General features: G+C 34.2%; 1 protein-coding gene across 1 annotated transcript; it reads right to left on the reverse strand.

Moving 5' to 3' along the window:
- Positions 1-4313: 4313 nt before the first annotated feature.
- Positions 4314-4954, reverse strand: LOC149572045 (uncharacterized). The gene has a single exon (XM_089815766.1). It carries the CDS (start codon positions 4854-4856, stop codon positions 4314-4316), a length of 543 nt encoding a protein of 180 aa, XP_089671892.1. The 5' UTR covers positions 4857-4954.
- Between the last annotated feature and the right edge of the window lie 22288 nt (positions 4955-27242).

The raw sequence follows: 27242 nt of genomic DNA on the forward strand, positions 1-27242 counted from the left end.
AGAAAGCAAAATTACCCTTACACCACCTAGTGGAAAGATGGTAAGCTAGTCCCCAACCAGACACAAAATGTAAAGGATAAGGGTACACCAGATCCCCTGTAAAGGAACACTATAAATACGAATGATGATGTACCATGGTTCATTGTATGTCAATTACCTCATTCTTCTAATTATTGTGTTGTTTCTCAATCATTTGCCCTAGATCAAGGTGTGTAACTTGAAGAAGAAAATGAAGATAAAAGCCATGATGATATAAGTTGCAATATGGTAAGTATGTGTGATGATTTTATAGATTCTAAATTTGAAGAAACTAAAAATGATATTACCAGTCAAAGAATTGCTTATCATTTACATCATCAGCAAGTGCTTTCAGATGAGGAAGGTTATGATGAAGATAAGGTATGTGTTACATCTTCTGATATAGGTCACATAAGCTTAAGAATGCCCTCCAAAGAAGAGATTGACAGAGTCATAGCAGAAATGATTTCCCAAGTTCATAGTAACTATAGTTTGAGAAATAGAATGGTAAGTAATTATGTAGGAAAGCCATTAAATGTATTCATCAAAGACATTACACATAAGATGAATGATGAAAGTAAAAATGTCAATATAGATGTGCCTAAGATTAAAGACAAAAAGGCTAAGAAGTGGGAACCAGAAAAGAAGGTTAAATTTAAAACAAATGAAACTACAAAAGTAGCTATGCAAGCAATGAAATTAGGACCTAATATTATCAAGCAAATAGTGGTGCCTTCTGTTCAAAAGACTTCAACTCTAGGTATTCTTGTAAAACCCACTATTGTTGAACTTGTTGATATGATATCCATGTTGTCTTAGATAACTATAAAAGTTCCTTTTTCTGAACTTCTTAGAATTGAAGAGCATAAAAGAAAGGATTTATCATGGTTGGGAGGGTTAGGAAATAACAATAGTGTTGTAGAATAAAGTTTTATCCAACAACCCCCATTAGTAGTAGAGGATAGTGGTATCATATCCCAGATTCTCCAAATGTTTTTAGATGATTCCTTAGTGGCATTTATAGAAGATACTGACCCATTTTTCCTCAATCTGATCATAAATGGAAAGACCCTAAAAGATTGCATGATAGATTTAGGAGCCTTTAATACCATTATGCCCTTCAAGATAATGGAAGCATTAGGTTTGAAAGTAGGCACTAAGTAGGGTAGATGCAGAGGTATGGATGCTAGGGAAGTCCTAGTCATAGGCACCATAAATGCTTTACCATTCAAATTAGCTACATATCCTAAAGTAGAGTTAACTATGTCAATCCTTGTAGTGGATATACCTCCACACTATGGAATGTTGCTCTCTAGAAAATGGAGTGCTGCTATGGGAGGAAGCGTGTAGTGTGATTTAACTTATGCAATTTTCCATATAGGAGATAAGGCTATCAAAGTGGATAGAGAGCCAAGGGTCAGTCACCTTTTAGGGGAGGAAATTGAAAGAGACTCCACTTACTTCTTAGATACTGGTGTGAATGCATTTAGAGTTGAATTAATTATTCAAGAAGTTGAGAATTTGCTTGCTGTAATTGAACATGAAGTTGAGTGTTTTACGAACTCACCGATATTATGGAAAATATTTTTTGATGGGGCTAGTTCTAAAGAGGGTGCAGGGGTAGGGGTAGTTTTTGCTTCTCCCGAGAAAAATACTTTTAGATACTCATTCACTTTAAAGTTTTCTTTCACAAATAACATAGTGGAGTATGAAGCCCTATTGCTAGGATTGAAAGTTGCTACCTATCACTAAATCAAGAAACTGCATGTTATAAGTGATTGAACTAGTCATTTCATAGATAAAAGAATCTTATGCATCCAAGAACAAATGATTAAAGCAGTATAGAAATGTTGTTTAGGATTAGATAGAATATTTTGATGCATTTGGTATCTCATGGAGACATAGGACTCAAAATAAGATGGCTAACTTATTAGAAAATGTAGCAATCAAACCTAAGGAGATATCATTTGTAGGAATCTCTGTTAGAAGTTGTAATCTTTCCTTGGTGTGCTTATAAACCAAGGTTAGAACTCCTTTCTTTATTGTTGTAATATATTAGGATATAAGCCAAGGTATCCTAATATATTTCTTTTTTGTCCTTTTTCCACTACATCTTATTTTGTCATCTAGTGGAATATGTGAGGACAAATATATATTATAATTTCTAATTTTAGATTATTCCTCCTTAAGAGGAATCTTACACTTGGCATCACACACTTATGAATGGTGGCATTCATAGACATGGGAGTTACATTCCAACTTCTCTCTCTCATCTGTATTTAAGAGATGACCCTCTTCTCTCATTTAACAATGAGGTTTCTTCCTCTTCTCAAATATTGTATGAGCATTGCTCTCTCTATCTCTCTCTCTTCCTTCTTAGGCTTTTCATGCCTCATTCATAATATCACAAGGGGTTTTCTTTGCTTTCCCCTTTTCAAATATCTTGTCTCATGGTGTTGGAGCTCGAAGCTTTCTCTCTCCTATTTTATGGTAATATCTTTTCATGCATTTACTCACTTAGATTCTTTCCTGGTATTGTTTATTTACAGATTTCTTTTTCCATTTCTAACATGGTATCAGAGACATTTAATCTTTGTTTTGAGTGTTTGCATGAAGATACGATTTGAAGGAGACTCTTGAGAGAGATTTTGCTGATTTCTTTTTTTTCTTCTTAAGTTGGAAGAAATTGAATTTTTTTTTTTGGGTTTGGCTGGTTTACCGCCAAACCAGATTAACTCCTATTTGCTCTAATTTGTGCAGGTTTGGGAGATTGCATGTTATTGTAGTGATTTTCATTATAGATTTGTGTATTTTAGAGTGCTAGGGCTTATAGTTGCTGTTGATTTAAATATATTTGATTTAAAGTGATACTTTGCTTATTCATCTTTCCTTCTTGCAATTCATGTGCTTCATCAGAAGTAGTTGTCCGCATGTTATCAACAGTAGTGCACATTAGTTTGCTTTTTCTAGCCATTGAACTTGCCAATATTTCAGATTTTTTCTCTAAAGTTTGCTTCTCCTCCCCTGAAAGAGGTGAAGAGTTCTGTTTTTCTCTCCAAATCCATTGTATTTTTCCTCAAGAGTCAAACTTGAGATCAGTAGATTAGTCTTGTCACTCTGAGCTGAGATAAATACTTTGATCTACTATATGGCACCCCATTTGAGCTCTGATGGAGAGCTGGTGCTGCAACCTTTGGGAATCATAGAGCAGCCCATAACTCTGGTAGACAAAAAGCTCTTTGTCCTCGACCTACCATTTCTTCATGACGTGCCTCATCCGAGTTACAAGCTTCTCATATTCATCATGTGAGTTCCAATCCATTTCCAAATCTCAGGAATCCTTTCTTATTCTGCTGCTCTCTGGTAACCCTTCGCTTTCCCTGAATATTTCTTCGCTGCATTATGCATGGCATCCTTTTTCTTTTTAAAGAATGAGATAGGAGAAGGTTAAGGAAGGATTTAAAATACCTTTGGTTATGCAGATCTGAGCAGTGGACAATGAGTATTGAATGCTCATCCTCCATATTCTTTTCATATCTAAATGGTAGAACAATATTCCTTGATTTTCCTAGATGCATCCAGTGGTTTTTCCCATCGATTAAGGGGGGGATTCCAATAATTTCTCTGCCAAAGGCACTGCTGAATTCTCCACATTCATCTTGATATGATTTCTCTCCCTTGTTCTCCTCTACTTTGCTTCCCATTTTGCGCCAGGCCAGGTCGAATCCTGGAAGTCCTAGCTGCGAATCTGTCGAGCTTGTGAACCGCAAACCGCCCATGACTAAGCTGATCTATAAATGGAATACGTGATCTCTGAGGAAGTTGGTAAGCCTCAATTCCAAGCTATAGCACATTGCAATGGTTCTCTTGGGTAATTTCATACCCACTGCTTCTCTCCTGAAAGCGATCCGATAAGAAGTCTGAGCTGCGAGCTTGATTTCATTGGCCTACCTTTGCTTCACCCATGCGTAGGCCCTGGAAAGGCACCGTGCAACAAAATAGAGCTGCTCGTTAGGCAAAGCTATGGTGAGCTGAACCCCGGACTATAGGGACTATAGGGATTATATGTCAACCCAATCCCTTCACACTTAATGCCGAGATCAGCAGGAGTAATTGAGGAAGGTACAGGCTCTCAACACATGTGCAGCCATTCCATCCCTTCACTTGCATCTGTGTCATCATGGTGGGCAACGAGCTACTCAGCCACCCAGAATGGTGATGCTCGTGGCTGTTACTTTTTTCGGCGATGTGGAACCTCCATTCTGCCCTGAAAACCACCGGACTCCACTGCGAAATCAAACTCTACACCTACATTGCCTTTGTCTGTCAGAAACTATTTTAGGTAAATACTGATTGTTGGGTCCAAGAATCTCAGCATCAGACCGTTCAACCATGGAGCATAATTGTTCATGGACAATTTTGGCTTCAATTAAATCACCTTTTATAGGCAAACAACTTAGCCAAGCAGGAATAACTTGTGCAGCGTCAATACTGTCACGATGAAATTGACAAATTTTCCCTAATGCAGAAACTGCATTGTCAGTTGCCATTATATTCTCACCATCCCATGCATTTTTTTGACTTATTACTACATTCAGTCTGGAAAGCGCCTCTCTGACAAGAGGCTTGAATTTGGGTCCACCAAATTCAGCACATACCCCAATACCATAAACAGCAGCCTGGCGCACATCTGCATTAGAATCACTGCAAGCTTCTAGTAAGAAAGGCAAATATGTGTCATAATATTTTACAGCCGCTTCCTGACATTGTTCAGCCACATCATCAAAAATACAAATTGCAATTCTTCTTTCTTCGGCTATTTTATCCTTTCCCCACATAGGTGTTATATACAAGGAAAGTTCATCAAAGAATGGCCAGAACGAGGATTTAAAGGTCTTAATAAGTGTTCCTATGCATTCACCAACTTGATCAAAAACTTCTTTGTTATCAGCTGGGTGCTTTTGCCATCCATATGGGAAACAGTCCCAATTATCATGTACATATGTCAAGCTATGCATTTCATGGACTATGCCCTCTGCAATGCATCTCAGAAGGTGCCGCTGCTAATCACAGATGCTCATTTTGACGTCCTCTGCGCTAGAATTATGGAGTACTATTCACTGAAAAATTTCGTGGAGACTACTGGGAAGCATCCTGAGGTATGGAGCTCTGCACATGAAGGTTCCATGTTTCATTACTCTTCAGGTATGCAGGCGGTAATGCTAGCATTGGGGATTTGTAACAAAAGTCAGTATTTTTGGATTTGGGAAGAGTGGCCAGACAAAGCATCATTATTATACCAATCTATTTTCGTATATTTATTTGCCACTTTTTTTTTGGGTTCACAATGAAACCCTTGTCTTTCCCTAAGAAAATGTTTAAAATTTCTCTGCTTGTTTTTAGGTTTTTTAGATGATTGCTTGTTATGGTTAGAATTATGGTGAGAATTTTTAAAAGCAGAATCAGACTGATTGCTGCTCACTCACCTTTTGTCAGTATGCTATGACATATCTCTACTATTCCTAGTAAACTTTTTTTTAGCATGCAAGATTCTTTTTTTCCCTTTTTGAGCTCTGACAGAGGCATCTTTTGCTTTTCTCATTACCTATTGTCAACCTATTTTTGGCAGGTAATCATTCATTGTCAGACAAGTGCAATATTCTCTTACTCATTACAAGCTTTTATTCAAACTTTTTTTAGAAAAGTTTTTTAACTTTTTTTAGTATCCTCTTATCTGCTAGATCTGAACTCTATCATTATTTACTAACCTTTTTTGCAGGGTTAGTTATAACAAATTTTACATGAAGGTAATTACTCTTAAAAAAGAAAAAGGGGGAAATCATTTTTCTAGCATTAAGCTATGATTTAATAATTGTACCGGTGTGATTTCATTCTATGATTTTTTAGATATATTTATTCAAGTATATATGGGTGCACACATATATACCTAGATAAATATACAAAAAATTATGACTACAATGATTATTAAAGTCTCTTATATGCTTATTTCAAATGAGCTTGTTCAAACCAATTGAGTACCCATGTTTACCCTTAATGGAGTTTTATACCTGATATCTATATTTAGTTGATCTTCTTTAAATCATTTTACTTAATTGGATTATGAGTAATCTTACACATTTGCCTTCATTTTGATATTTTGATGTGCCCACAGTTGCACTTTTATGCTTTTATAGTATTATTCTATGCCCATGTTGGCACTTTATGGTATTATACCATTGATATACATGATTTATATGATATTTGTTTTGAGTTGCATAGGGAGCAATTATTTTTTCAAGGATAACTATGTAGGTCCCCTCAGTATAACTGATACATAGTTTCCTTATCTAGCCCATGGAGTATCCCTCCATCCTATATTGGTATGCACTCATTTTATATGGAGTTTCCTTCCATTTGATCCTATCTGTTCCATTTTGATAGGATAATATTCTTATGGATTTTTCCTTCCATTTGGTTCTATTGGTTCCATTTTGAAAGATTGATTTTTATGGAGTTTCCCTCCATGTTATTCCTCCATGAAGAGGATGTTATTATTGGAGTTTTCCCTCCAAATTCAGATGATTTGATCCAATTTGAAGGCAATATGTTGTTCTATCCTCATAATCCATTCTTTTGATTATCCTATCAAATCATGATAATTCTAATTTGATCAGCATGTCTCTCTTTTACTTTATTTTCATATATTAATGTGATAATGATCTGCATTCTTTATTGCCTAGATCATGGGTCATGTAGGTGATGGAGTCGCGACCCATTCACTTGTAGTGGGATGACTCATTAGTAGATTGTCTATATCCACATGATTGATGCAATGTTGATGCACATATCATTAGTTGGCCTTGTCTGTGGTCATTTGTGCATTAGCATAATATTCTTTTCATGAGAGCATTGATCAAGCTTTTTACTCAATTTGTCCTTGTTGACAATTTTTTGAGCATATAATTTATCTTGATATCAGGTTATCTCCATTGTTTTGTGGTAACATGTTTTACTCATTGTTTCTCTCTGAGATTTTTATTATCCTTATTCGAAAGGATTTCAAATTTGCATATGTGATGGCATTCTACTTGTGAATTTTTGTATTGTTTTTTTTTTTTTTTAGGTGATCCATCAAGGAACCTCTTGGTTTTCTACATATGAAGATATGCCTATGCTTCCACATGATCACATTCAAAGGACTCATGTACTTCTATTGGATCTACACATGTTCCATATGGCTTGAAGACAATCAAATTACTTCATACTGAAGTTTAAGTTGCAGATTTTGTAAATTATGGATTTAATACCCTTTGATGTAATTACCCCAAGTAAAGATTAAAGGGGGGTGTTAGAAGTTGTAATCTTTCCTTGGTGTGCTTATAAACCAAGGTTAGAACTCCTTTCTTTATTGTTGTAATATATTAGGATATAAGCCAAGGTATCCTAATATATTTCTTTTTTGTCCTTTTTCCACTACATCTTATTTTGTCATCTAGTGGAATATGTGAGGACAAATATATATTGTAATTTCTAATTTTAGATTATTCCTCCTTAAGAGGAATCTCACACTTGGCATCACACACTTATGAATGGTGGCATTCATAGACATGGGAGTTACATTCCAACTCCTCTCTCTCATCTCTATTTAAGAGATGACCCTCTTCTCTCATTTAACAATGAGGTTTCTTCCTCTTCTCAAATATTGTATGAGCATTGCTCTCTATCTCTCTCTCTCTCTTCCTTCTTAGGCTTTTCATGCCTCATTCATAATATCACAAGGGGTTTTCTTTGCTTTCCCCTTTCCAAATATCTTGTCTCATGGTGTTGGATCTTGAAGCTTTCTCTCTCCTATTTTATGGTAATATCTTTTCATGCATTTACTCACTTAGATTCTTTCCTGGTATTGTTTATTTATAGATTTCTTTTTCCATTTCCAACAATCTCTCAAATTGAGTTATAGAGTAGACCTTCGATACCGGATAATATTGAAAATTAGAAAGTCTTTGAAGATGACAAATACATTATTAATTTTTTGTTAAATAAAGACAAATACCACAGTCAAGAAATGGATTGCAATGATTTAATTGAAACTATAGATGGTAAGGAAACCATTTTTGGCCAGGAGATTATGTAGTTGAAAACCAACAAGGTGCCAAAGGGGTTAGTGGTTTTGGAAAATATTTTTGATAATTAGGATAGAGTCAAACTAGGAGTTAAGGACCCTAAGCCTCAGGAATTAGAAAAGATAAACCTTGGTACTAATGAAGCTCCCAAAAAAGTTTATATTGGCCAAAATCTGCTTGCTAAAATCAGAAAACCATTAATTGACTTGCTTAGGAAGTATAGACATGTTTTTTCATGGTCATATGATGACCTTAAGGCTTATAGGGAAGATTTATTCCAACATATCATACCACTAAAGGATAATGTAAAACCTTTCAGATAGAAACAAAGACCAATAAACCCTACCCTAGCTCCCAAGATTCAAGAAGAATTGATGAAATTAAGGGATGGGGGGATAATCAAACCAATTAGACATTCCACCTAGGTTTCAAATTTGGTGCCTATCAGAAAGAAAAATGGAGACATAAGATTATGTGTGGATTTCAAGAATTTGAACATTGCATCCTTGAAGGATAATTATGGATTACCAAATATGGAAGCCATGTTGCAACAAGTAACTAGTTTTGAGCTAATGTCCATGATGGATGGTTTCTCTAGGTACAATCAAGTTCTAGTAAAGGAAAATGAAAAATTTAAGATAGCCTTCACAACCCCATGGGGAACCTATGTATATGTAAGGATACCATTCGGCTTGATTAATGTAGGAGCTACACTCCAAAGAGCTATGGATGTGGCATTTCATGGTTATATCAACAAATTTATGGTTGTATACTAGGATGATCTTACAGACTATTCTAAGAAGGCTAAGGATCACTATAGGCATTTGGATAATTTTTTTATCAAAGCTTTAGAATATGGAGTATCCTTGAACCCAAAGAAATGTACATTTGGGGTGACAGAAGGTAGATTGCTAGGACATATAGTGTCTAAAGATGGTGTGAAGATAGACCCTAAAAGAGTGGTAGCCATTGATAAGGTGCCAAACCAAATAATGTGAAAGGAATACAATCTTTCTTTGGCCAATTTAATTTTCTTAGAAGGTTTGTTACCAATTTTTCTGAAATTAGTAGACCTATCTCAAAGATGCTCAAGAAGGGAGCCACTATAGATTGAATGGTGAGCCTTCACAAGCATTCCAAGGTATTAAAACTATAATTAAAAATGCTCTGGTACTAAGAACTCCATAATACACAAAGCCCATGCACATATTTTCTTTTGCTTCCTTTCACACTGTAGCCGCAGTCTTGTTGTAGAAAAATGAAGAAGGATATGAACAACCCGTTGCTTTTTTTAGTAAGTTACTACAACTTGCTAAATTGAAATATGAGATAAATAAAAAATAGGCATATTCTTTAGTAAAGGCTATTAAGGCTTTCAAATTCTACTTGATAGGTGCTAATGTCATTGCATTTGTGCCTAGTGTTGTTGTGAAAGACATATTTTCTCAGTAAGAAGTGTCAGGAAGAAGGTGTAGATGGATCAACAGGATCCAAGAATTCAATATTGAAATATAGATCACTAAGTTGGTAAGAGGTCAAGGTTTGGCTAAACTGATGGCTGAATCTAATTTGAATGCCAATCAAATAAATGTGGTAGTTGATGACCTTAGATGTGACTTATGTGACATGGATCATTGTGATTGGTATGTTAATGTTATCTATTATCTTCAACACATGGAAGCTCCTTCCCATTTGACTAAACATGAAAAGAGGAGTACTAAATTACAAGTCATTAGATACATAATTGTTAAAGGTAGTTTGTGGTGGAGAAATTTTGAAGGTGTATTTCTGAAATGCATTGATCAAGAAAAGGCAAAAGAAATTTTAAATGAAATGCATGCTAGAGTTTTTGGAGGACACTATATGGCCAAGACCACTACACATAAGGTGATGAGAGCTGAATTTTGGTGGCCCTCTCTTTTCAAGGATTCTCAAGTCTAGAACATTTGCACAATTTTTGGGGAGGCTAAATATAGGAAATTTTGAGAAGACTTGTGAAAAGATAAAGGTAGAACAACTTGATAAATCAGATTCTGCTATTAAGGAGGAGGTAAAATCTAAAATTTTGAATGATTTTTCTCAATTTACCGTTGAGGCTAGAAGGCAAGTAATTAGATTTTCAAGAGTTCTTATTTTGCCTCAATGGGATATAGTGAATGTTATAGTTTTTTTATTCAGTAAGGAGACAAAAGGATGTCCATTTTAAGACCAAGGAAGAGATATTATAGGCTCATCAGGGAGTCAAGTTTATCAATGACCACCAAGCCCTTGTTATTTTGTCAATTGAAAAAAGAGACAAGACCAAAATGCAGGAAATCTCTACTGCACATCATACTGGTGCATTGATAGTTTTCAGGGCTGGTGAGGTAGGTAGTAAATAGATAATAGGAATGGCCTTAGAAATGTTAAAATTTGGTAGTGTTGTATCTAGCCAAGAAGAAGATAGATTTTCCCAACTCAATGCTAGGTTTGAAGAAGTTTTGAAAGCATATGAGGAAAGGGGTATGCAGATATAGTCATTGGAAAACAAAGTATCTCAAATGGAGAAGGTACTGGGGAAAAGAAAAGTAGATGAATCTAGCAAACCCAGGATTGTATACCCTCCTAGGCCACCTATTGAACCTTTCAAGTCCACTCCAATTGTTGAGGTACTAGATACCCCTGAAAGGCCATTGTTCTACATTGCAGAGGAATTTGAGGAAGAAAAGAATAAATTATATGTACTACATTTAGAACTAAATAATGAGTTTGAGGAGAAAATAAGGCAGGGTATAATATATTTAGTAGATAAGACTGAGTGGCTATCATTTTTTAAATTTTTATCAAGGATTGCAACCATCAGGGATGAATTGAGGAAAAATGAAGCTACATTCAGACCCCTCATGCAAAAATGGATAGAAAGAAATAGAGATATCACTATTATGTGTATATCCATCATTCAACTACCATGTCATCAAATAGAATAGATCTTTGATTTGGTTAATAAATTGCAATGTTTTAATGACAAACAAGATTATTTTCAAAAAAGATTAATTATTTGTTTTTCCTAGTATATTGCCGAGAAGTTTGATTTATTTCCTTGTGCTTTATAGACCATTAATAAAGTGAAGGAAAAGGAAGAATGGAAGAGGGAGCTAGATGAAGTCTTTTGAAAAAGAATAAATAAGGTTATAAATGAAATAGGCCATTTGTTATGGGCAGTGACAGATGAGGAGTTGGTTAAAGTGAAAATATTCTACAACTCCATCAGAAAAGAATTGGTTGATATAGAAGCAATTGGAAATTCTCTGATAACTGTACAAAGGGAGGTTCTAAATTTTGATTGGCCATATGACATTGTTTATAATGAGTGGAATGATAAATTCATGTCTACAGAGCAGATGTTAGAAGATGACAAGGTGGAAGATGATGCAAGTGTAACTGTTACTTTAATAGTTGACAATGAAGACAGAGAAAATCCCCAAGTTAAAGTAAACTTGGAGGTAACTGAAGAGGACAAATCACTTTCAAGCCTCATGGTCACTTATTTTGAGGAATAATATCAATAGAAGAATCAAATCATTGTACTCTTCCAATTCCAAATGATGTAATAGAAAGGGGCCCACAAAAGGAATGTTTGATGTATAAGTCTTTCTGTTACTCACATTTTGTCATTTTGTGATAGGTGTATATAAATATTTCTTTTAAAGGACACCTATCAATTTCTATTAGCCTAAAGCTTGTAGCATCTCACACTATATAAGTGAGATTCTAGGGCTAGAGAAGGGTCTAATTTTCTAATGCTTAAGTGATATAATTAGTCTATTTTCGGTCCAATGTTTGGAGCAAGTTTATGATGTATTTTCTCTTTTAGTTCCTGAGAATACATGAATATAGAATGATCTCTGTGTTTCTTCTTAAGGTCATTCTGAGTTTACTGCAAATGTATACAATTTTCAAAGAAAATGAATACAAATTATGAGCTATTCCCATATCAGTTCTTTTTGAATTTTGTCTCCTTTTAGTTACTTAGTTATCTTGATATTGTAAGAGTAAAGGCTTGTGCAATTGAATGCAATCTGGTTAGGTTTTATATTTGTTCATCATTTCTATTAGTTCAATGGATTAAGTAAAAGATTTGATGAATTTGATAAGGTTGCTATAGTAGTAGGAAGGATTTTTGAATGATGAATTCTGATAAGAATTGCTGATAATATTTGTTGTAAGGCAACAAATTAGATCTATAGATTCATAGTAGACTCTGAACCCCAATGGATTAGGCACTGGTCAAATTGATTGAGCTAGAACATAAATATATCATAAATGGTTTTCAAATGTAGAATTATAATCAATTTTACTTTTATTTCCTAAAGATCTTAAAAGCTGGCCGGTACTTGTTTGCATGGAGTGTTTTAGCTTCAGTTAGCCACTATTGTTGAGAAGACGTGCAGACCTATAGAAGAATTTTGGCCAAATCTATTATATGGGATGTGTTTATCAAATTGTCAAGAATTATGCACATATTTGAGGATTTGAGATGAGAATGAAAATGAAACAAAAATAATTCTCATATAGTGTTTTCTAGTCTTGAATCATGCTTGGGTATATCCACCCTAGTTTTGTAGAGCCTAAAGAGTAGAAAACCACCCTTGGTTTTGTTGAAGTTGGGTCCAAATGTTTTACACATATAATTGAACATTAATAGGAATTGGCTAACCCTTAGGTTGTGTGAGTGATATCATTTTGGTATTAAGCATTTTGTTGCTTAGTAGTTTTTAAAAACACCAACAGTCACTAATGAAAAATATAACATAATGCCAACATAATTAGAGTTGTGTAACTCATAAGAGTACACAAACTCCTAAGTGTCTCACCTAAATAAATAATAAAATAATGCAAAATAATTAAATAATGCATTAACCTAAGTAAACTTAAGTAAGTGTAATAAGTAAATAATTATTTACACCAACACCCCCCCTTAAGTGCAACTTAGTGGAATGCCCTTGAGCTTACAAAATCTAGGATGATATGCATGATGGGTCCCGATTACTAGGCCATGTTAGGTGCCCATGTACATAATGATATGCACTCTCTCATAAAGTTGGGAAAGAGGGAAAACCTCATTGGAAAAACCCTCCCCTGAAAAGAGAGATAAATAGGGATGCATGGATGAATGGAGTAATCAAGACCCCACCATTATGACATACATCTAGTATATACATAAGAGAATTATGAGAAAAGGAAGAGATATAGGATAGGCTCTTGCCCAAAAAGAATGTCGAGCAGTGACTACTCTGATGAAGAAGCTGATCCAAGATTATAGAATGGTGTTCCTCCCCTTAGGAAGAAATAATGCTAAGGGTACAAATCAGATGCTTTCACTATGCATGGAAAGAATCCCATGGATGATTGATGTCTCCAAAACCTACTCAACTGGCTGAAGAACCTATCCGAAAGAATTTTTCTATCTCTACAACTAATGAAGAACCCTACTGCAACTGTTGATCATAAGTATCTACACTCACTTCAACCTATGACAATTGATCTTGTAGAGAATGAACAAGAGAGTTGGATAGAGCCCTCATGACAACTAAAGAAGGTGTTCCTACATCAAGAAGAAGAGGCAAATCATCAATACCATCCTCCAAATTTGCCACTAAACTTGTACCTAGAAGACTAGATGTACCCTAATGTTCTAGACCTATCATTGTGGCTATGTATGCATGTGGACTAAACTGATGTAGTGACCTCTCGCTGCAACTATCAATAGAACCGCATGTGTCTAAATGTGTTGAAGGACTATTGGTAGTGTTGCTATCAATTTCCACATGATATGGTGTTGGGAGAGGATTAGAGAACAAGCTAGGTTAACTTTCATCAAAGTATACATCATTCTCCACAAAAATCTAATGTGTCTCAGGATCTAGAAGTCTATATGCCTTCACATTGTCATCATAACCAATGAAAGTACAAGGCCGAGATGACTGTGCCTTACATCCCCTAGAAGATATGTTTGCCCATGCAGGACAACCAAAGACTCAAAAGTGTGTCACAATAGGTTTTCTGTTGAACCATGCTTCAAAAGGAGTCTTGCCATCTAAGATTGGATGAGGAGATCAATTAAGAATGTGAGTAGCACTAGATATTGTTTCAAATTCTAATGATGGATCTAGAGACTTGGCATGGATCATGCAACTTGCCATAGACTTAAGAGTTCAAATCCTTAATGTTGTAGCATCTGTCTTATGTGGACTGAATGCTAGAAGAGTTTGAAGATCGATTCCATCATGTTTGAAAAATTTCATAAGTCTTTTGTTCACATACATGTTTCCATTGTCCATTTAGGGTACTTTGATGGCCTTTCTAGATTTCCATTCTACATGAGTCTTGAAGGCTAGAAACTTGTCCAAAACTTCATTCTTGTTATGAAGAAAGTAGACCCAAGTGAACCTTGAAAAGTCATCAATGAAGGTAAGTATGTTGGCTGAATGCAAAAGGACTTGCTAATACCATGTGAACCATCTATAGAACACCTAGTGCTCTTGAAGATTTCCCTCTCTATAGCTTCCCCTCTTGATGCATATCCACTAAATTTGTTGAAAATTCACCCTTAGAAAAGTTGATTTGAGGTAGGCCTTTGACCATTCTATATGTGCAAAGTTGCTAAAGATAGCAGAAGTCAAGCTGAAAATACCGTTCATGCCATAATTGTATTTGTGAATTTGATTGAGATAACAAGGCCTTTGAAGGAGAGTTGGGTGCAAAATGGGAGGAAGAGTACAAACTTTTGTTATGATTCACTTTTCCCACTACAAAAAAAGAGTCATCTTTTAGACTGTGCACCTTTAGTGAGTCTAGAAAGAACTCAACTCTATGTCCATCTTTGAGGTGAGTGATTTGGTTGATTGATAGGAGATTCGAATTTAGGTTTGGAACATAGAGAAAATTTTGAAACTCTCCATTTTCCATCTCCACATTTCCGTTTTCTTCAACTTCCATTTTACTATCATCTCCCATGAAGATGTGTGGTACCTTAAACTGCTTCATTGAAGAAAAATCCTCCTTTGAAGAACCCATGTGATAAGAGGCACCTGAGTCAAATATCCATTCCTTTGAAGAGTTTGAATTTTCCATGAGTGCTTTCCCTTTACCCTTTGAATATGAAGAAGACCCTTTATCCTTATAAGCATTAGGAAATGGAACATTATGTTTCCTCATGATGTTGGTCAACTCATCAATCTTTTTAAGATAACATTCATGCTCTTCATGACCCAATTTTTTGCAATAAGAACACTTCTTCTTCTCCTTATTGTTGTCCCCCTTCCTTTTCAAATTTGAGGACATGGCCTGTTGATTGTATTGTGGTATTGTCTTTTCTACATCCTCAGATTTGCTCTTCCATTTCTTCTTACCCTTTCCTTTGTCTGAAGACTATCCAACTAAATTTTGAGAACCCTCATTGTTGGCTACCAATGATTTAGACTAAGGTAATTTGAGAATCCCCATTAATTTCAACTTCCTTTCTTCATCATCCAATAGTTTAGCATATTTGTCAAAAGTGACTTTCTTGTAGGCAGACCCTAAGGGATTCTTAGAGGTGTTAAAAGAGGATACAAATGTGGAATACTCTGATGGTAGCTTGTTATGTATGAGATAGATTAGTCTATCATCTTTGATAGAACTCCCATAATCAGCAAGCTTTTTCCTTAGTTCATTCACCTTAATGATGAAATCTTGTATTGAATCATATGACTTAGGATCTAAGGAGACAATATCATCTTCAATTTTGAACACATCCTCTTTAGACACTTTACCATAAAGGTTTTCAAGGGTATCCCAAGCTTCCTTGGATGTAGAATACTTCTTAATCTGATACATGATCTTATTATCAACCCCCAAAGATATACCACCTAGGGCTTTCCTATCCATTGCTACCCAAGTTGAAATATCACTTGCTGAAACTTTATCAACTATTGGTTTAGGAAGAGTACCATCTACATATTGTGAAACTCCATTATGCATTAAGTGATACCACAATTTGATTGACCATGTAGCATAGTAATGAGGAGTTAATTTAGGAAACTTAAAGTTTCCCATAATGTAGAAAAGAGAAAACACAACACCAAGAACACCCCCCCTTGTCACTAAATCAAGAACCCCCACAAAATAGATGCTTTGGGAACTTTATTAGTAGTATGATTACAATAGGCCACTTGCCAATTTTGGCCTTTATGGACTTCTAATTTTACTTGTTACAACCTCTTGATGAATTAAAAATTTGGAATTTTACAATGTACTACAATTCTGAAGCAATACAAAGAAAAGAAAGGTCCTATTGCTGAAAGTGACACTTTTGTCCACACAACCCTACAATTTGACTTTGGATCTAGAAATTAGACAAAAAAATGATACACTTTCAAAAAAAAGGCAACCTATTTTTGACTCCAGACGTGCCTGTACAGAGCGTTTGAAGTTGCAAAATGTGGGGTTGTTCAGGTACAGTCACCAAAAAATGTAATTTGTGAACAATTTGTGCACCAAACTAGACAAGGGCTATACCATTGAAAATTTTAGGAAATTACACCAAATTTCAAAAAAAATTGCACTTGATTTGGAGTCTGGATGTTTGAGTTATGGCCTCCTAAAGTCAGACTGCAAAATCAAAAATCAATTTGGAGGGGGGTTGCATTAGCGAATGAAGGGGTTAAATTTTATGGTCATATGATTGTCATAGTAGTTCAAATTTGGCCTATTTTAATGGTCAAATGATTATAAATTTTAGGCTCATGGAATGATGACATCAGTGACCTTCTGCCCTATGATGACATCAACATGACCTCAACACCATACAGAATTGTGTGTACTATACAAACTTTACAAAAAAAAATCAGCATCGGTGGCTAATGTAGATGATAGTAGGGCTAGTGAAAATTTTCCACATGTCAAGCTAAGTTATCCAGTTTGACAACATGTCCCTATATAGTCAATGCTAACTGTATTTGCTTACATGGAAATGTGCATGTGGAAGAATCCTTGATCACCGCATATCAGCACTACAAGTGATAGACATGTCTAGTGCATTTTTTTTGTGTACACATACCTAAAGGCATGGGTGATTCACAATTTTCTATGTGTTTGATTATGTGGCACTGTCACCGATTGAAAACAACGATCGCTAGAGATATTGATGCAGTAGTCAGAATGGCACTGAGAAAAGTTTTAAGGCTACCAGACTAATAGTAATAGTCCCACATTGTATGGGAAATCAAATATGTCATGGTTTAAAATGAAAACCCCCCATGGGGTTAAAACAAAGAGATGCCCCACCAAATGTTGGGTTTGGGCTGTCGGCCAATGCTCACCAAATTTGTGACTGGTAGATATGGTACAACCAATTTACAGGTATTACATAGTACAGTACAGACTGTCGCAAAATTAGTACTGTGTGCAATTTGTAGATTAATATGAGATGCCTGCTGAATAAAATAATAAACCCTGTGATAAATAAATATTCTAAAATTGCAAAGTCGAGTTGGGTTATAACTGCCTGGTTTGGCCAAAAAAAAATTCTCTACCTAAACACTCAACTAGGAAAAATATTTGAAAATACAAAGAAATTAAATTCAATTAGATCTGAAAATTAAATAATCAAATCAGAAATTAACCGTACCCAAAATGCAAATTGGGGCCTCTAGGTTCTGATTTGCAAATTTTTTTTTCCTCATGATCAACTTTCACCTAGAATAGGCAAATTTATAGTCAATCGTCACTGAATCAATGCTCTAGATGCAATGAGAAGGTTAGATCTAGTCTATACACTCCCAATTTCTACGAATCCTCTGAATTCATTTCGAGGTATTGAAGCATGAACAGTCTTAAACGGCTATGTGTAGAGAATCTCCCTTAGCTTTGATACCATGTAATAATTTGGCTTAGGCCAAAATTCACCCAAGACCAAGGAACTCAAACATGAGCACAATAGTAAATGAAAATAGAGAGAGTATGAGCAGAATGATGATATTCATTCAATATGCTAGCTTGAGAGTAGTTTAGGAGTGCCTATATATAAAGGCCTTAGGAGAGTTTCTAGAATGCGTAGAAGTCAACATCATGATAAGTCATACAACTAGGCACATGTCCACCGACTATGGTTATCCTCCATTAAGCATAGAATTAAGTGTGATGATGTGAGGATAGCCCTACAATGTTGTAGCATGCAAATCAATGGTGTAGACAATATGTGTTAAATTAGGAGTGAAAATAACTATGTTGTCAACATGACAACTTAGTGAATGATGCGAACTCATGTGTTGTAGACACCATGTGCATAATTATAGTTTCATAACTCATGAGAGTACACAAAATCCTAAATGTATCACCTAAATAAATAATAAAATAATGCATGATAATTAAATAATGCATTAACCTAAGTAAACTTAAGTAAGTGTAATAAGTAAATACTTATTTACACCAATAGAGAGAAAACAAGATGAGAACCTACTAGACTAGAAGTAAGAGTTGAGATAATGACACCAAATAATAATTTGACAAAAGAAACCCTATTGATTAGATTATTGGAAGAAAAGATAGAGGAATTATGACTATAAACAAAGTAAATAAAGAGTTACACTTGATTTCTTAGGTAGAGCCTTAAAGCGATGATGAAACTTGCAAGGATGATCACTGGATTCAAGAAATTAAGGAAGAGCTAGATCATATTGTGAAGAATGAGACATGGGAATTAGTTCCTAGATCCAAAGAAAAACGTTTTATAGGAGCCAACTGATTTTTATTAAATAAAATGAATGAACAAGGTGAGTTTCTAAGAAAAAAAGCTACATTGGTATGCAAAGGATATTCATAGAAAGAAGTCATATAATATGAGGAGACATTTTGCTACACCCTTAATATTGGTGTATATAGGGTTATGAATAGTCAACTTGTGGCTATCTTAATCCTTAATTAAGTCATTTTATCATTATTATATTATTATTTAGGTAGGTAGGTTGGCCTAGGTGATATGTAGGGCTGTGTCTATTCAACCTAAGCATAATTAGGTATATATAGGAGGTTGTGAGTCTTATTTCAATGTCATATTGTAAAGTGTGTTCTCATTGGAGATATTTGGATATTTCCCCCTCGAAATGGCCTATTATTCTTAGTTATTATCAAGTATTTATATAATATTTCATATTATTTCTTCTATTATGCAAATTATTTCATTACAAGTGGTATGAGAGCATGATCTTGGCACCATAGAGGCAAGATTCTTTTCTCAACTTTGGGGCAATTTTGGAAGAGCATAACTTTTGGATTTTAACAAATTTTTAAATGATATTTAAATGGTTTTTGAAGACCATATTAAATAATATTATAGTCTAAAGTTTAGAGGAACTAGAGAAAATTTGAGAAAATTATTGCAAAATTACTATTTCTACACAATTTATTGAGATCTTCATATCTCTCACATTTTGCCAAATTGGAGTATAACTTGTATTGAGTTTTTTAATACATAGTAGAGGAGCCTAAATTCAAAGATTAGAGAATTAAAAAACAAAAATAAGCAAGATATTGCAAAATTAGGAAAGTTTTCTCTCAAGGTAGCAAATTTGCTAAAAGATTTTGGGATTTTTTTTGAGTAAGGGTATCTTGGCCCTAGTAAGTTATAGTGAAAAATAAATAAATAAATTAGAGAATTTAGATTTCATTTGTGTGATTTATTTCAAAAAATTGGCTTCCATCATGATGAGGCCTTCAAAAATAGGCAAAAATAATGCTATTACACCAGGGAAATGCTTTGATCAAGATTAGAAAGCAACAGAGTCCATAGTAATCCCAATGAGGAACTTAGTAAGTTCAAGGAAGATGTTAAGAGGGATATGTGTGACCTATGAGGAGATATATTAAATATATAAAGAATCTTAAGTACCTATATGAAGGAAACAAGATCGATTCTCTCAAGCAATCAAGGTGAAACCTTCAAGTTGACCAATACAATTTTATTAATCCTATGGGATCTAGAATTTTTTTTTTCCAAAGGTGGATGTGTGCAAATTTGATGGCAAGGATTCTCTAACATGCATAAATCAAATGGAGAATTTTTTTGAAGTACATCAAATCCCATATGGAAAAAAGGTCATGGTGGATTCCTTATATCTAGAACCAAATCAATTCATTTAATACCATTGGCTTTGTACTCATAGGAGTTAAAAGGGAATCACTATATCATGGCCAATTTTTATAGAACTCCAAGCACAATATAGCAATAGTGGGATAGAAAACATCTTTAGCCAACTTGCTAAGCTTCAAAAAATAGGATCAACTAAAGATTATATTCAAAAATTTCAAAATCTATCTTTAAGAATGGATACAATTACATAGTATAATTTGAATGATTTATTCTTGGGTGGTCTCAAGGATCACATTCAACATGAGGTACACATGTTTTGTCCTAGCTTAGTCAATGAGTCTTTTATATTGGCACATAGGGTAGAGGAGAATTTCTTGATTCCTAGAAATCAAGGGGCTAATGTGACAAGAGAAAAATGATATTCAACATCTTCTCTTCCTCAACCTACTAGGTTGACTCCACAACAAATTGAGGAGAAAAGAGAAAAAGGGTTGTGTTTGAATTGTGACAACAAATATAGTCGAGGACATAAATGTAGTGAAAATAATTTTTTCTATATTGAAGGTCCAATTGAGGAAGAAGATGATAAACCCATATGAAAGGAAAATATGGATTCAGGTGAGGAACCACATGATTCTCAACCAATCATTTCTTGTCAAGCACTTTTAGGTTTCAGTGCACCATAAACTCCCAAGGTAGTGGGTTTCTTAAAGAAGTAGAAAGTAACCATGTTGATCAAATCAAGTAGTACTCATAATTTCATCAACAAAAATTTGGAAACTCTTTTAAATTGTTTTATACATCCAACCAAATAGTTTTAGGTTTTGATTGTAGATGAGGGCATAGTTAGTTATTTAGGGAAGTGTCATAGCATCAAATTATCCATGGGAGATTATCAACTTGATACCCCAATGTATGTGATATCCATTGGTGCAATGGATATTGTTTTGGGAGTATAATAGATTACTACATTGGGAACAATTGAGATGAACTTCCAAAAACTATTCATACCATTTCAATAAAAAAGAAAGGTAGTCGAGCTAAGGGGATTGAAGGAAAAATCCCCACAGATGGCAAGCTCTCATCAAATGAAAAGCTTCTTAAGAAAGGTGCAAATGGATTTGTGGCCTAGCTATGTTCATTAGAAGTCTCTTAATCTACTACTCTTATCCAAATTTACAAGAAATAATTGATCATTACTTAGTGATTCTTAGAGATATGCCTAAAGGCCTTCCTCATAAGAGGGATCATGACCATGCCATACAAATAGTTCCAGGGAGCCAACCACCAAACATCAGGCCTTACAGGTACCCACACATACAAAAAGTGAGATAGAAATATTTTTTGAGGAAATGTTAGAGGCAAGAATTATCAGGCATAACCAAAGTTCTTACTCCTCACCTATTGTGATGATGCATAAGAAGGATGAAACTTGGCACATCTGTCTAGATTATAGAGTGGTCAACAAGTGCACCATTAAAGATAAGTTTGCTATTCCATTCATCAATGATATCCTAGATGAATTAAATGGAGCTATGCATTTCACCAAAGTTTGATGAATTCCATTTTTAAGAAGTTATTGAGAAAGTTTGTGTTAGTGTTTTTTGATGATTTATTAATTTAAAGCAAGACTTGGGAAGAACATTTTTAGCACATAGATTAAGCATTACAAGTACTCAAAGATGATCAACTCTATGCTAAGTGATCCAAGTTTGTTTTTGGTCTTAAGGAGGTGGAGTATTTGGGACACATAGTTTCACATGAAAAAGTAAAGATGGACCCTAACAAACTTAAGGCTATCATGGAAAGGCCTATTCCAAAAACTATTAAGAAGTTGAGGGTTCTCTTGTGATTAACATGATACTATAGGATATTTGTGAAGAATTATCATCATATAATAGCACCCCTTACCACTCTATTGAAGAAAGATTCATTTCATTGGAATGAATATACTAATGTATCATTTGAGCAATTGAAGAAGGCTATGTCTACAACTCCAATGCTTTCCACTCTAGACTTCACTAAGGAATTCATTGTGGAATGTGATGCTTTTGGAAATGGGATAGGATTAGTTCTCATGCAAGAATGCTAACCAATTGATTTTGAGATTCATCAATTAAAAGGTAAAAATCAACTCGAACCTATTTACAAGAAGGAAATGCTAGCAATCCTTGCTATAGTTAAAAAATGGAGGCCTTATTTAATGGGTCGACACTTCAAGGTTAAAACAGATCATGATAGCCTAAAATATTTTTTTGGAACAAAGACTATCTTCAAAAGAGCAACAAAAAAGGGTCACTAAGATGTTGGGATATGACTTTGAAATTGTATACAAGAAATTGAAGGAAAATATTGTGGCCGATGCACTTTCTAGGAAGGATGAAAAAGAGGAAGCCTTATTCTGTACCCTTTCAATATTACAAGAAAATTGGGTGGTAGAAGCCAAAGAAGAGTGACAAAATGATGTTGCAATAAGTAATCTCATCCAACAAATAAAAAGTGACCCTAGTAGTTCTCATAAATTTGGTTTAAAGGGTGATATTCTTTGGTATAAAGAGCACTTGTATCTCTGTAAGAATTCCACTCTTAAATATCAGATTCTCAAAGAACTACATGAGTCCCCAATTGGTGGTCAATCAATATTTTTGAAAGCATATCATCAAGTCAACCAAGATTTTTTTTGGGAAGGGCTAAAAGGTGATGTTCAAAAATTTGTGGCTAATTGTTTGGTTTTTCAAAGAAATAAGGGGTAAACAATCAAGACACTGGGTCTCTTGTAGCCTTTATCTATTCCTAGCCAACATTGGAAAGAGGTATCCATGGACTTCATCATAAGTCTTCCCAAATAGAAAGGTCATAATATCATCATGGTAGTAGTTGATTGTCTCACTAAATATGCACATTTTATTGCATTATCATAGCCTTTTACAACAAGTATAGAATCAATTTTTTCTTGGAGAATTTCCAAAAGCTACATGGTACACCTAAGGTTATTGTTAGTGATTGTGATCCTATCTTTACTAGTCACTTTTGGAAAGATTTATTCTCATGTTTAGCTACTCAATTGGCTCATATTTCTTCATACCATCCTCAATTAGATGGGAAAAATTGAGGTTATTAATAAATGGTCTAAAGGATATCTACTTTATTTCACTTCATAAAAATAATCTCAATGGATATATTGGCTACCTCTTGCAGCATGGTGGTACAATAGCTCTTTTTATAGCTTATCAAAAATGTCTCCATTTTTGGCACTTTATGGATATCATCCTCCTTCTATCACATCATCATTAAAGGTGTCACCAAGTGTTCAAGCAATGGAGTAACACTTGCTTCATCAGCAACAAGTACTTTTGGGACTCAAAGAGAATTTAGAAATGGCACAAAATTGAATGAAACAACAAGCAAACCATCATTGTAGTGAAAAAAAATTTGAAGTTGGGGATTGGGTCTTCCTAATATTGCAACCTTATAAAAAAATCTCAATGAAGCAATAAAAATAAAATAATAAGTTGTCTCCAAGATATTATGGACCATACCAAATCATGCAAAAGATTGATAGTGTTTCCTACAAGCTTGATTTGCCACCAACAAAAAAAAAATACATTAAGTTTTTCATGTTTCTTATTTGAAGAAGGTAATTGGACAGAATATTACTACTTAAACAGTACTTCCAAAACTTGATGAAGAAGGAAGAATAATTTTGGAACCAGAGTGCATTCTTCAAACACACATGAAGAAGCTAAGGAACAAAACCCTAACTCAGTATCTCATCCAATAGAAGAACTTACTAGTTGAAGAGGGTACATGGGAGGATGAGAAGTTCATTCAAAAGAATCCACACTTAGTTAGCATTGGGGACAATGCTTCTTTCAAGAAAGAGAGCATTCTACACCCTTAATATTGGTGTATATAGGGTTATGAATAGTCAATTTATGGCTATCTTAATCCTTGATTAAGTCATGTTATCATTATTATATTATTATTTAAGTAAGTAGGTCAGCTAGGTGTTATGTAGGGTTTTGTCTATTCAACCTAAGCATAATTAGGTATATATAGGAGGTTGTTAGTCTTATTTCAACATCATATTGTGAAGTGTGTTCTCATTGGAGATATTTGGAGGTTTCCCCCTCGAAGTGGCCTATTAACCTCAATTATTATCAAGTGTTTATATAAAATTTAATATTATTTCTTCTATTGTGCAAGTTATTTCATTACACATTTACACATGTTGCCAATATTGCAGTAGTAAGAATGTTCCTTGCTTGTGAAGCTAACAATAAATTCAAAGTGTATCAAATTGATGTGGAGTCAACATTTTTTAATGAAGAACTTGAAGAACTCTACATCAAGTAGCATGAATGTTTTTCTTTGATAGAAGAAGGATATATTGTATGCAAGTTGAAGAAAAAATTATATGGATTAAAGAAAGAACCTAGAACCTAGTATGCATGGTTGGATAAGTATTTGGAAAAAATGGGATTTGCTAAAGGTATTGCAGATAGTAACTTGTATCTAAAAGAAATTGAGAACGATTTGTTAATTATTGTGATCTTTGTGGATAACATAATCTTTGGAGGAAATAATGATGCAAGTGAAAAATTTGATGATGAAATTAAAAAGGAATTTGAAACAAGCATGATTGGTGAGATGAAGTACTTTTTAGGTTTGCAGATTGTGCAAAAAAATGAAGGTATTTTCATTTCTAAGGCTAAGTATTTGAAAGACTTATTAAAGATATTTAGTTTGGAAAGTTGTAATCATGTTTATACACCTATGATAACTAGTCATAAGTTCTCTAGTGAAGATGAGACAACTTCTAATGTGTAGAAGATTTATGCAAGGCCCCTTCCCTAGTAGCCTATTATAAATCTTAATAACATGAATATGACTAGATATTAGAAGAGTAGGGAGATGTAATGTCATGTTTTTGTCTCATGTGTAATGGATGTAAACTTTATACTATTAACATGGACCTTACAATAGAAAGATGATAAGTAGGTTACAAGATTTAAGTTATGCCATGACTAGCATTTTCCTTACCAATATGAACTTGAGATCTTATTGGTTCTCATGTACATTTTAGTATTTATTGTGTTAAGTATCGTATTTAGAATTACACTAGGTTGATAAGCTAAGACCTATGGAATAAAGGCTTGAGATGTCAAAACCTAGAAATTATGTTGATGGTTTCATGATATATTATGGGTTATTAGGATAATTGAATTTTGGAAAGATAAATCAACATGGACTCTTGTGAACATTTCTAATAATCACAGATTTAGATAAGGGTCTACATGATAGAACTCAGTATGATGTAATGCAATAAACCAATTATTGTGCAAGTAGTATTAGGTGGATATGTTGATATTCATGAGGAAAATTTTTATGGCTTTGTAAAATGTAATAGATTTATTCTATGATTAATTTTGAAAACTATGTGACTATGCAACCTCCTAATTTACCTGACATAATTGATACACCCTATTATGTGTTTTATCTCATAATGATAACATGGTACTATTAGTAATCAAATTATACTGAATCAAAGGATACTAGTCATGATGTTTATGTTTTGGATATTTTGACCTAAGATATGTATTCAGAACTAATTTTCATGTTGGTTGACTTAATAGTATAAATTCAACATTTCATCACATGATAGAAAATGGAATATAACATGATTTAGAATATTAATTTGTTCATGATAGGGAAATATTAATGTTGATATGCAAATTTCAATATCTTATTATTTTGAATGATTTTATGTATGAAAATGATTAGAAAAAGAAAGGTTAATTATAAAAATTTGAATATGTTGATTTTGAAATGTTAAAATTGTCATTTATATATACACATATATTTTTATATGATTTTCATTGGACTACTAATGCTCAAGTTTAGTGTGTAGGCAATTGAACCATGGAATTTAATCATGGAAACAAGATTGAAACTAATGTGGACATAGTTCAACCAAGGCAAATCTTTGGTAGATTAAAAAGTCTCATTGTGGTGTGTTTATTTCATAAATGTAAGCTTTCATGTGTGTGATAAATTTAGTCTCATAAGTACATTAGGAACATGTCATGGTGATGTGTAATATGTTTTTAAATGTGTCGCTTGACACTTGTAATTGTTTATATGTTGATGACATGTCACCTAGGGTTTCGGTCATGGAAACACTTAACCTTAAACTAATGCCTTTCAAAAGGATTAAATAAATCCAATTGTACATGGGATAGGATGGGTCACCATCAAGGGAAAATCGAATTCAAACTTGAAAAGGATTTTAGAGGGTCAATACGTGGTCCCAAAGTGTCATTTTTTGTGAAAATAAGCTACCCATATGTTAGCATAACATGTTAGGGGGGCCCTTAACCAATGCATTATTCCACCAATTTAAAAATTGAGTTCAAGTTGTTCCATCAATTCACCCCCATCTTTTCACTTTGTCAAAAGTAGCAAATTTGGCAAGGAAAAAGTTGTAAGAGATAATGTTTTCATGTTTTTGCTAAAAGAGACAGTGCAGGGCGGGGGGGTTTCCTTTTTAGTGGACTTGGACAAACTAGTGGGGTGTTCACCCACTCTCCATGTTTAGAGACAATTAGGATTTGGAAGGAGGGAGGACAAAGGAAAAAAGAGCTCTGGAAAAAATTTCATTCTTTCCTTTAGCTTCGACCAAGGTTGGTGCCCATGCCATAACTCTCATTGCATTTTCTCAATGATATTTTTCTTTTTCATTTTATGGTAAAAACTATGCAATGTGTTTTTCTTGAGATTGTGGGTATGTGCCATTGTTTGTGATGGATTTCTCTTGGAATTCTTTATTTATTTTTTCAAATTTTAAAGAGTTGATTGTAATGGGTGTGAAGGCTTCACTCACCATTGGGAGAGAAGAGATGCCTTGGGTGAAGGGGTTAGTGTAAGAATTTGGTATAGCTCTGATACCATGTAATAATTTTCCTTAGGGGAAAATGACACTAAGATAAAGA

Source organism: Cupressus sempervirens, chromosome 2 (assembly GCF_028749045.1).
Source record: "Cupressus sempervirens isolate cs-2001-9-10 chromosome 2, ASM2874904v1, whole genome shotgun sequence".
NCBI lineage: Eukaryota > Viridiplantae > Streptophyta > Pinopsida > Cupressales > Cupressaceae > Cupressus > Cupressus sempervirens.

Coding starts and splice junctions, on each gene's coding strand:
- LOC149572045 (XM_089815766.1), bottom strand. CDS start 4,856: ATGTGGGGAAAGGATAAAATAGCCGAAGAAAGAAGAATTGCAATTTGT.